The 11,001-nt window shown below is 43.1% G+C and overlaps 1 protein-coding gene across 1 annotated transcript; it reads left to right on the top strand.

The window, feature by feature from the left end:
• Positions 1–395: 395 nt before the first annotated feature.
• Positions 396–10,651, top strand: smyd1a (SET and MYND domain containing 1a). Its single transcript, XM_038280659.1, has 10 exons — positions 396–670; positions 3,742–3,918; positions 4,041–4,254; positions 4,331–4,461; positions 6,102–6,140; positions 6,275–6,461; positions 6,530–6,622; positions 6,697–6,860; positions 10,172–10,340; positions 10,425–10,651. Exons 1-10 carry the CDS (start codon positions 543–545, stop codon positions 10,551–10,553), a joined length of 1,431 nt encoding a protein of 476 aa, XP_038136587.1. The 5' UTR covers positions 396–542; the 3' UTR covers positions 10,554–10,651.
• The last annotated feature ends 350 nt before the right edge of the window (positions 10,652–11,001 follow it).

Here is an 11,001-nt window from a genome sequence, read left to right as displayed (position 1 = left end):
GTTGTGGGTGAGGGATAGGAAGGAGATGATTAGTGATGGTGTTTTTTAAGCATCTGGTCTGTGCTTCTCTCTTCACGTTGGTTAAAAGTCGAGTATTTCTCAGTAACTTCATGTTTTTAATCTGGAACCTGCAGGTTTCGGTTCTGTTTCCAACCCCAGATTACTGATCTCTGACTGAGAAGTTCTGGTACTGATGCAGCTGCTGTGAGGGGAGTGAGAGGCAGTAGAAAAGGGCAGATCTGATTCCTGTCATGTGTCTCTGATGGACAGCTCCAGCTGCCTGGGACTAAAATACCACGGAGGGGAACCGACCCAAACAAGGGTCCGATACCCCCTGTGGCTCCCCAGGCTTCCTCTTACCTAAGCAGCTTCCTGTCCAGTCTCTCTGCTCGCCCTGGAAGGAGGTTGGAGCCCCGGAGGAGGGGTGGGAGGGGGTTTATTTTTGGTTTCAGCGAGGGTCAAACCAAGGAGAGACACTGAAGCAGCCGGTTCCTCCTCCACCTCATCGATCCTTCATCTCCTGGAGCTGCTTTGGTTCCACCATGACTGCTGGGAACATGGAGCTGTTTGATGCCGGGACGAAAGGCAGAGGCCTGAGGGCCAGGAGGGACATCAACACCGGGGAGGTTCTGTTCGCCGAGCCTAGTTATGCTGCGGTGGTCTTCAACAGGTAAGCTTCACCTGGCTGGATCAGACCTGCAGGTAGGAGATAATTCTGCTGCATTTTACTTCATGTTCTTTTAGATATATAAAACTTATCTGCCTTTTCTGGGCTGGGGTCTGGTTTCTGTTCTCCAAACTCCCACGAAGGCAGTAACATGAACTTGACCCTGACGTGCTGTACTTAGAAGGTATGTCAGGGTCAGACTCAGCACATCTCTGACTGGAGGCCTGTTTGATTCAAAACATCTGAATAAACCAAAACAAAAACAAGTTTCTGATTCAATAAAGCTTCCAAAAACTAGATGGTTCTGTAGTAACTGGACCTGGATGCTTTTGTTGTTCGATCAAAGAAAGTTCTCACACTGCAGCTCGACGGTTTCTTTACAGCCAAATATCTTTTCACAGTTGCTGTAAATAATGGCGCGTTCACACTAAACACATTTAAAGCGTCAGGGCATCTGGTTTGATGCAAAGTTTATGGGACATGGTATTGAAGAGCATCAAGAGGTACAACGATATGAAGAGAGAGTCCCAGGAAGTGAGTCTTGCAGCACATTTTGTGCATTTAAGCATCCAAAGCAGCAGATAAGAAATCTGAAAATTTTCAGCTGGACACTGAGTGTCAACCAATCAGAGAAGCCAATCCAACGGGTGTTTTGGAGACCGATACTACATGCAAACCGTGATCTCTGCTTCTGCCGGTGTAGGTACCAGATCTGCTTATGGCCCCGCCCCTTCTTATGATGTCAACATATGGCTACTCCACTCGGACAAACTGTACTACACCCCAAGGATCAAATCTCTTTTGGAATCTCCACACATTATTACCTATATTTGCTATTATTTTAGATTTCAATGGCGATCTAAAGGAGCTAAAAGCAGATGACTATCATTGTCAGACTTGAAGGAAAGTACTAACCTGACTCCGCCAGATGGATTTGCTCCGCATATCCATCTGGAAACCTTCCGTAGAAGTAATTTTGGGAAGGGGAGAAAATACTGGTTAGCTGATTGGCCTATGTTGGTGATAGACGGGCCAAATAAACCAATCAGATCAACGAGGCATATGACGTACTAACAGAGCGACGATGAAGAGGAGCCAATTGATAGATCAAACTCTTGCCGAAACCAGTCGGGAGGAGAGCAAAAACATCTTTTCCTCTGAGAAAAGCCTCCAGAGCAGTGTTTTGCTCTTCTTTCAGTGAAGAAATACTCTGTAATTCCGATAAAACTTGCTCGATAGCCACGCTAACGCTAGTTTCATCGGCTGAAGCCGCCATGTTCTTTAGACTGAACTGTGGTGCTTCTTGTTGCGTCACACCTCAACCCGCCTCAAAGCCAGCGCTGATTGGACGTTCGTTTGGTGAACGGCTCCAAATTCTCTTCAACGGAGATTCTCCAGACTCATCTGCGAGTGAAACCTTGAAAGCTCGGGAGATCAGGATGGTCTCACGAGGCTAGGAAAGTACTGCCCTATAAGACAGACTGAGCTCTGACATTTAGCAAGATGACACAAAAAGTCTCAGTTTATTTTTATTCTTTTTATTAAGATCTGAGGGCAGAGGAGGACAAATGGAACGTCTTAAAAAATTACCTTTATAGAGATTTTATACAAAAAAAGCATTTATTTTAATTGTAGAAAACAAACGGTTGTTGTTGTTCAGTTACTTTGTTCACCATGAACAGATTTTTTCAGCTTTGTTATCGATTAGGTAAAACTTCATCGGTCATTAGACACGCTAACGCTACAGATGTTCCCGACTTGGCCCACGGATTGGACACCTCATTATGTTAAGATCGTTGACTGGGCAACGTTTTACATCATGTGGCAACGCTCAGCCAATGATGTAGCATAACGTAATTGGCACGCACAGGACCAGAGCAGATCTGGTAGCCACATCTGCATAAAATAATGAAATAGGAAACAATCTAAAAAGGGAATAAAAAAAATCAACTAACGTTTTTTAAGCTGTGGTGAAACAACAAATAAACACATGCATCAATAAAAAATGTCAACATTGGATTTTATATTGTAGTATTTGCAGCTTTTACCACAAACGACAGCAGCCAAGGCATTCTCTCTATTGCAAGGAAAAGAACAGAGCAGCTTAACGCCCAGATCAAGTGTCTGACTTCAAAGTTCACCAAGTTGATGCATTGGACGTCTTTCTGATGCTCAGAAAGTGTTTGATGTGAATGGAGCGTAATGCTACATTCTCCTCCTACCTCCATATTGGCAGCAATCCCCATAGCAACCTGGGATTTTTCTTACTTTTTAAACTTAATTATAATTTATAACAATTCGGCCACCCAGAAAGGATCCACTATAGCTGTAAGAGTATGACGCATATGTACTTCTCTATAATTTGCAAGAAGCTGGACCCTCTGGGGATGGTGGCAGAGACAATGACACTTAAAAAAACTGCTAGACATTATGAGCAAACTGTCTTCACCATTCAGAGGAGCCTGATCAGTGGGAGATTGCTCCTCCTCTCCAAATGCAGGACCAACAGACTGCTGAACTACTTTACTCCACAAGCCATCCTCACTTGGGCAAAGGAGGAGGAGATAGGAAGAGGAACAAGAGTCAGCTCCTCCCTCCTTGGACATCATATGCAAAACATTACCTATTGTCTCTCGTGTGCAATATTCTTCTCTCTCACTGGGCAATAACACATGCCAACTGCTGTGTAGCCTCTGTAATTTATTTCTACTTATTCATAAGGTCAGTAATGAGTCAGTACTCTGCAGTACAACTGCAATAATCCAAGTCAACTACTGTTTAGTCTTTCCTTAGCTCTCTAATGTGCAGATATTTTTATATCTAAGGGAAACATACTCCAGGATATTACAACTATTTTTGTTTTTTATGCTTTTTTGTACTATATACACTCTTTTTATATTGTCTGTTGTATTTTTATCTTTAATGGAATCTTGCTTTAAATCTTTGTACTCTATATAAGCTATATAATTGAGTCAATTTATTGCATTTTTGCATCTATTTACAAAATCTGATGTTATAACTAGATTGGTTCTGGACATTAGCATTAGACTGTAAAGAATGTCTGCCTCTCCCAGTTTGGCCTCCCAGGTGTGCCACAGCTGTTTCCGTCGTCAGGCCAATCTACACCGATGCGCTCAGTGCCGGTTTGCCCATTACTGCGACCGGACCTGCCAGACGGCGGGCTGGGATGATCACAAGCAGGAATGTGCGGCCATCAGGAAGTCTGGCTCGGTTCCTAATGAGAACGTTCGGTAAGAAGTTCTAGAGCTTCCTGCAGCCGGACGGATCATGATTGGTTTAAAACCACTCTGGGAGTTTTTGGCACAGAGAAGCTGATGACCAGAATCTTGTTTTCTACTCTTCTTCTTTCCAGTCTGGCAGCTCGCCTGTTGTGGCGCAGAAATAGAGACCAGGGTTTGGCCTCAGACAGCCAGCTGGTGCCAGTAGATCAGCTGCAGGACCACCTCACGGATCTGCCTGCAGAGGAGCTGGAGAAGCTGGAATTGGACGTGCGTACCTTCCTGAGATTCTGGTCCTGTGGAACCAAGCAGCACCCTTCCGAATACATCAGCCACATCTTCGGGATTGTCAGTAAAACCTCCTCAGAAGGGAAATTTGCTCTGGTTCTGCAGGGTTCCATGAACTCTCCATGTGTCTCTGCAGATTAAATTTAATGGGCTGACCCTGCAGGATCAAAGAGGGCTAGAGTCTGTTGGTTTGGGACTTTTTCCCAACCTGAGTCTCGTTAATCATGACTGCTGGCCCAACTGCACTGCCACCCTCAACCACGGAAAGTAGGTGATTTCTCTTCCCTTCACGGTATAAAAGCTGTCAGGTATCATAATTCTTCTGATCTGCAGTGATTAAGAAAGAAATGATCAAAAACCTTCACATATTGATGTTTACTTTGGGGAGGTTTCAGGAGAACTTTGAAGAAGATCAGAAGGAGTCAACCTGGATCTAGAGCACAATTCTGCTCTCTCTACCCTCTGACTACATTTTCATCTAACTCAGTAGTTCTAATTTGTATTCTATAGCCACATACCCTTCATCATCCTTCCAAATAAAAAAATAATACCACCTTTATCTTCAATAAACATGTAGAAATGAAGAGGAAATAGTTTGTAATCTGCTGTATAAGTATGTCAGAGGTACTAGAGGTGTGATGCTGGTGGTGAGGTGTGAGTAACAGATGTGATCTCTGAGCCCCTTCCTGGTTTTAGTGGTGATGAACAGGTTAACAGAAGAGAACAGGACAGATTAGCAAGATGCTTCCGACAAACCGGCCACAACCAAATTTGCTTGCGAACCTTCCGCCAAAACAATCACGCCCCCTTGATAAATGCCAATCATATCCATTTTATTCACTCGTGTAAAGTCGTGCACCACTCGGGAGAATTCGGAAATGCAACCGTTGGAACAGCCGCTTTCCCACGACTTTAAGGCTCAATTATTCTTGATGCACATCCGTTCCTTTCAGATATTAGACGTATGGACACTTGTCCATGGCTGTTGTCCTAATTTTAACATTGTCATTCATGTGTGTGTTTAATGCTATGTAAAGGCTATATAATACTGTATAAGGCTGAAGGCTGTCTGGGTTTAGCAAAGCAGTGCAGAGTTCCTTTCCTAACCTGGATAGAGTTTTAACTGTTGACACCAGGAAAGGTGAAAGATTAGGGGCAAGGAACAGGAGTAAGGAGCGACAATTTGAGATATTCGGACAAGCCTTAGACACTCCAGCCTAAACTTCCTGGACCAATCATAGCGGGCGATGCAGGAATTTATTATGCATCCCTGTTAGCACCAGAATTACCCATAATGCAGTATTAATGTAGTATTTTCTTTAACCATAATAGTGATGTTTTAATGATACCATATCGAATGAGCAGGCTATATATTTAAAACCTTAACACCTGGCTGCTCTATTTGCTTTTTCATATAAAGAGACAAATTTGTGGTTATCTGATTGGTTCAAACCCATTTCTGCTGACCCTTTGGAATCAGGCTCTATCCAGTCCTTTCCAGTCTGATATATTTGGTTTGCCAGGCTACATAAAGCCAAAGCATGTATGGGGAGAACATGCAAACACTATGCAGAAAGACTCCAGACCGGGGTTTAAATCCCAGAATCTTCTCACTGCTGACAGTAAAGCTTGGATTGAAGTTGTAGCACCAAAAAAGATACACATTGACCTGAAGATGTTTAGACTTCCATCTGTAGGGACCAACATAGACAATAGAGATTGGCCGCTGATGGCTGAGATAATTCGGAGATCCTCATGTGAGGAAAAGTGGATTTGCAAAGTCAGGGCTTTTGAAAAGAAGACCTCAGAGAAGACCCTGAATGGGGGAAGATGAAGTTTACTGTTCGCTAAAGAACATCACCTCAACATCTAAACAGAAACTAAGTTTGACTGTTTGTTTTCTGCAGCCGATCAGCTGTGAGCTCCACCCTGCACTCACCGCTTAGGTACGTAGAACCAAACCCTCAGTTTGGTAAAATTAATGTTCTTATTTATGAAACGCCACTCAGTCGCAGTAATAAGACCCAGACAGAAGAAAGGAGCCATATCGTCAGGGCATCTTTCCCTCCCGCTCTCCCAGGATGGAGCTCCGAGCTCTGGGGAAGATCTCAGAGGGTGAGGAGCTGACCGTCAGCTACGTGGACTTCCTGAACCTGTCGGCTGACCGTCAGAAACAGCTGAAGGAGCGTTTCCAGTTGGACTGCAGCTGTAATCACTGCACCCAGCACATCGGCGACGACCTGATGGCAGCAGCTGCTGAAGAAAAGGTCAGTGAGATGTTCTGGATTTCTTATTCATGACTCCACCTGCTCTCCTCACTGGATTTCCCTCACAGCCTTCTGCTGATGTGGTTAAAGAGGTCACCACCTTCAGTAAGGAGACCCTGGAGAAGGTTGAGAAAGCTCGCCACGATGGAGACCACGGCCAGGTAAGCTCTTCATCTTCCTCTGAGGTCCATCGCTCAATGATCTCTCCATGATGTTCTCCTCTTTTGTCTCTCAGGTGTTGAAGTTGTGTCAGCAGTGTCTGGAGAAGCAGGAGAAGGTCCTGGCTGAGACACACCTGTGTAAGCTCAGGGTGCTCTCTGCACTCGTTGAGGTGCTGTCCTACCTCAGGAAGTTCTCTGAGGCGGCGGAATACGCTCGGAAGATGCTGGAAGGTTACAGGTGAGTGAATCAGATGCAGGAGATTTTTAGATTTTTGATATTTGAAAAAATGAAATGTTTTATTCCAACTAAAACTTAAATCTGAAAATAAAAAGATTCTCAATGTCGTCATCAACCTTCCCTTTTGTTTTCAGTAGTGCTGCGTCGATACCATTTTGTGGCCCCGATACCGATACCCGGTTATAAAGTATCGGCCAATACGATACCATACCAATAACATCTGTTTGAAAGTGATGTGTGTACTGTATATATGAAGTACTGTATACTACTTGGATGTAAAATAATTGCCACCATGGCTTTGTCAAGCTGCTGCCTACCTTTGTGAAGCAGGAAAAAGACTAATGCTATGTTCACCCTGCAGGCCTTAAAGGAATAGTACACCCAAAACATGATTAGCCTTCATTTTCTACTCACCCCCATGCTGAACAACACCCTGGAGAACTTTTTTGATATCTCAAATGCATCTGTCAGCATAAACAGTAGTGTATAGGTTTTTCTGAAAGCGCGCACCTACGCGATCACGACGCTACGGAAGCCGGCAGACCAAACCAGCGCATTCAGCTCGGCAAAGAACTCATGCTCTTCCTCAACACTGAAGTCCTCAGACATTTTTCTTTCGTTGTTTCTTTCTTTGCACAGGTAAACAGCACATTTCTTCTTCTACGCTTGCATTATCGGCAGAGCAGACGCTGAATGCGCACTTTCATCTGGTTTGGTGTGCCGGCTTCCGTAGCGTCGTGATCGCGCAGGTGCGCGCTTTTAGGAAATCCTATACACTACTGTTTATGCTCTAAAAACATTCTAAATGACTTTGTTTCGAGTAAATTCTGGATGCTACCCACTCAGGACACTTGGAATACATTGGACGAGCAGTATGGAGGAATATTGAAACGTTTTTTGTGGACTTTTATGGACCTTTCTGTCTCGGGCGCCATAGACCTCCATTATTTGAATGTCACCAGACAGCAAGAAGCCTCCCAGATCTCCAGATGCATTTGAGATATCAAAAAAGTACTCCAGAGTGTTGTTCAGCATGGGGGTGAGTAGAAAATGAAGGCTAATCATGTTTTGGGTGTACTATTCCTTTAATGCTCAATTCCGATTTTTTTTTTGTGAAATCCGATTTTTTTGCATTGCTGTTCACATTTCCAAATACATATGACTTGAATGTGATCACCTGTGTAAAGCTTAAGTGTCCCGCATGAGCAGTAGAGGACGCAATGACGTCAGAAGCAAGCGTGCGTTTACGGAAGTAAACATGGATGGTAGCGCTGAAGCGCATCTAGCGATCTTTACAAACCTTAAAACCTCAATCTTTTCAAGATGGTTAAAAAAATTACTGTTCTCCGCATTATGGTCCACCATTGTTGTTGTTTTTCTTGCCGCTTCTGTGTAGCAAGAAGCTAAATAGCGACCTATGTCGGTTCCTAATGGTGTTCAGATTGGATCGTTCAGACACAGGTTGTGTCTGAAAAGATCAGATTCGCATCGGATTCAGGACCACATAGCCAAGCGGCACATTGGAAAAAATCTGATCTGTGTTGTTCAGACTGTCATGAAAAGATCAAATCCAGGTCGCATATGAGCATAAAAATCAGATTTGGGTCACTTCAGAAGGCAGTGTGAACGTATACTAATACAAAATGAGTCCAGTAGAACTTTTTTATTGCCTACCTGTAATGGGGGACAATAGTTGAATAAAGTTTTGGCTCTCAAAATGGTATTTGTTGGTACTGGCCAATACCGATGCCACCACTTTAGTGCTGAATCGGGGCTCCGTCCGATACTGGTATCTGTATCGCTGCAATGGTAGTTTCCAGTAAATCAAAGCTTTAAAGGAAAATGGATCATTATTTATAGCTAAAAGTAATACGTTCGTGGTGATTTAACAAATTTAGCGTTAATTAGTAAAATAAATATTTTTCGTCGCGGTCACTGAGTCTAAGAGCGGCCATTTTTACCCAAATATAGAAACACCTCACCTCATCTTCCAGCAGTGACGTCACGGTGCGGTAAGCCTAGCGCCATTCTCCCCGCTTTCCAAGCTAAATCAATGGGAACTACTAGACACATCTGCAATCAACAACAATTATTGAAGATTTCCAGAGGACTTCACCATTGAAATTCACCAGAGCTATAGTGAAACTGACAATGCCCACGTGCATGGCAGCTGGATGCTGGAATACATCGGGTAAAAGTGGAAAAAATGAGTTATTCCACCTTTCTGATTCCTGATCCTCCACGGACGGGTTGGTCGTTGGATCGCCAACTTGAAGAGGGAGGATTTGCCATTGAACTTCTGGCCAGAGAAAAAACCCGTAATATGTAGCCAACATTTGGAAGAAGAATGTTTTCAAGATGACTTGGATAATAGCGCGTTGTGACAAACACCAGATACAGCACTGGGACTTGATCAACAGCCGATACCGTGACGTCACAAACCAGTAGGTGGCAGTAGTGTTCTTTGACAAACATGGATGCCTCCAGTCAGAGATGGGAAGTAACGAAGTACAAATACTTTGTTACTGTACTCAAGTAGATTTTTCTGATATTTTTACTTTACTTTACTACTTATTTTTATGGCGACTTTTTACTTCTACTCCTTACATTTTTACACAAATATCTGTACTTTCTACTCCTTACATTTTAAAACATTGGCTCGTTACTTTAGTTTTGAATCATTTCAATGGAGTTACCGTTATTATTTTTCACGTCATCAATACCAAATTCAATCTAATTGGATGGGAATCTACGTTGCATTTGACGCACCACTACAAGATGAATGGACAGATTCGGCGGTATTCATTGCCGGCAAATCATCGCAGCTTGGTGGCGGTGGCGTTAGCATAGTAGCATGGACGACGAGATGATTGAAAATGAACACAACGGAGATCTAGTCCTATTGGCAGACATCCATTTAAAATGTAACGGCATGAAAAAAGTGGTTTCTACTTTTACTTTTATACTTTAAGTAAATTTACAAGCCTGTACTTTGTTACTTTTACTTGAGTAAAGAAGTTTAATCAGTACTTCCACTTTTACCAGAGTATTTTTTAACACAAGTATCTGTACTTTTACTCAAGTACAGAAAGTGAGTACTTTTGCCATCTCTGCCTCCAGTAAAGCACATTAAAATAAAATGTATCTTAATTAAAAACACTTATAATGTGGGCTGTTGAACAGTATGTAATAAAAGTATTTTCAGAGGTTTGGATTCTGAATATGACCAGACTTCTCCTTTAACAACCTGAAAAGATGTTTCCAAAAGTCTGATTGTGATTTAACATGAGCTTTGCCCCCCCACCACACAGGAAGTTGTATCCCCCTTATAACCCCCAGTTGGGTTTGGCCCTGATGAGGGCGGGGGTCACTCACTGGCACGCTGGACAGGTGGAGGTGGGACATAAGATGATCTGTAAGGCCTATCGCATCATGATAGTCACTCATGGGCCGAACCACTCCATCACCAAAGACCTGGAGGTACTTCCTGTTGAGTGCATTCTGAAAACACGGTTCTGTTCTTTCAAGATTTCTGATGATAATCTGGCTTTGCTGTTCTTCCAGTCCATGCGATCACTGACCGAGCTGGAGCTGAAGGCGCTGAAGGAGAACGTTTTGGACATGAAGAACCTGCAGATGACCAGCAGCAGCTCTGCCGATGAAAGCAGCAAGGATTTCCTCCGCAAGCAGTGAAAGAGCCCAGGCTAAAATTTTACTTCCATAACAACATCCTGTAAAATATGGAAAATATTTGCAATAAAACTAAAACCACTCATGTTGTATTTAAACTATAAATGTTTCCAGAGAATTCTGGGAGGTTTTATTTATCACTAAATGTTTCAATATAAACCGTTGACCTAATAGATTTGGGTTGTACCATTTCTTTACATGGCTGCAGGTGGATAAGGTTTGATGCAGAGAAACCTGGACAACCTGCACAGATTTCTGTCCCCAGGCTTATAGAGCAACTTTAGGAGGAACTGGATCACTGATTTCTGGTTTCCACATCTTACTATGAATCCCGTGTTAACCTAGAGGTAAATATTTACAGAACAGTTAAAGTGCGACTCTTAGCAGAGTAGAAGTTATGTTAACTCTACCCAGCTCTTTATTTTAGGACCATAAATGATTACCGTAAATG

The sequence above is a fragment of the Cyprinodon tularosa genome, unplaced genomic scaffold, assembly GCF_016077235.1.
Source record: "Cyprinodon tularosa strain WSP-4 unplaced genomic scaffold, ASM1607723v1 ctg162, whole genome shotgun sequence".
Classification (NCBI taxonomy): Eukaryota; Metazoa; Chordata; class Actinopteri; order Cyprinodontiformes; family Cyprinodontidae; genus Cyprinodon; species Cyprinodon tularosa.
The sequence above is the reverse complement of the archived record's forward strand: the minus strand, read 5'-3'. Positions and strand labels throughout refer to the sequence as shown.

Coding starts and splice junctions, on each gene's coding strand:
- smyd1a (XM_038280659.1), top strand. CDS start 543: ATGACTGCTGGGAACATGGAGCTGTTTGATGCCGGGACGAAAGGCAGA. Junction 6,462..6,529: donor CAGCAGCTGCTGAAGAAAAG/GTCAGTGAGATG, acceptor TTTCCCTCACAG/CCTTCTGCTGATGTGGTTAA. Junction 10,341..10,424: donor CCATCACCAAAGACCTGGAG/GTACTTCCTGTT, acceptor CTGTTCTTCCAG/TCCATGCGATCACTGACCGA.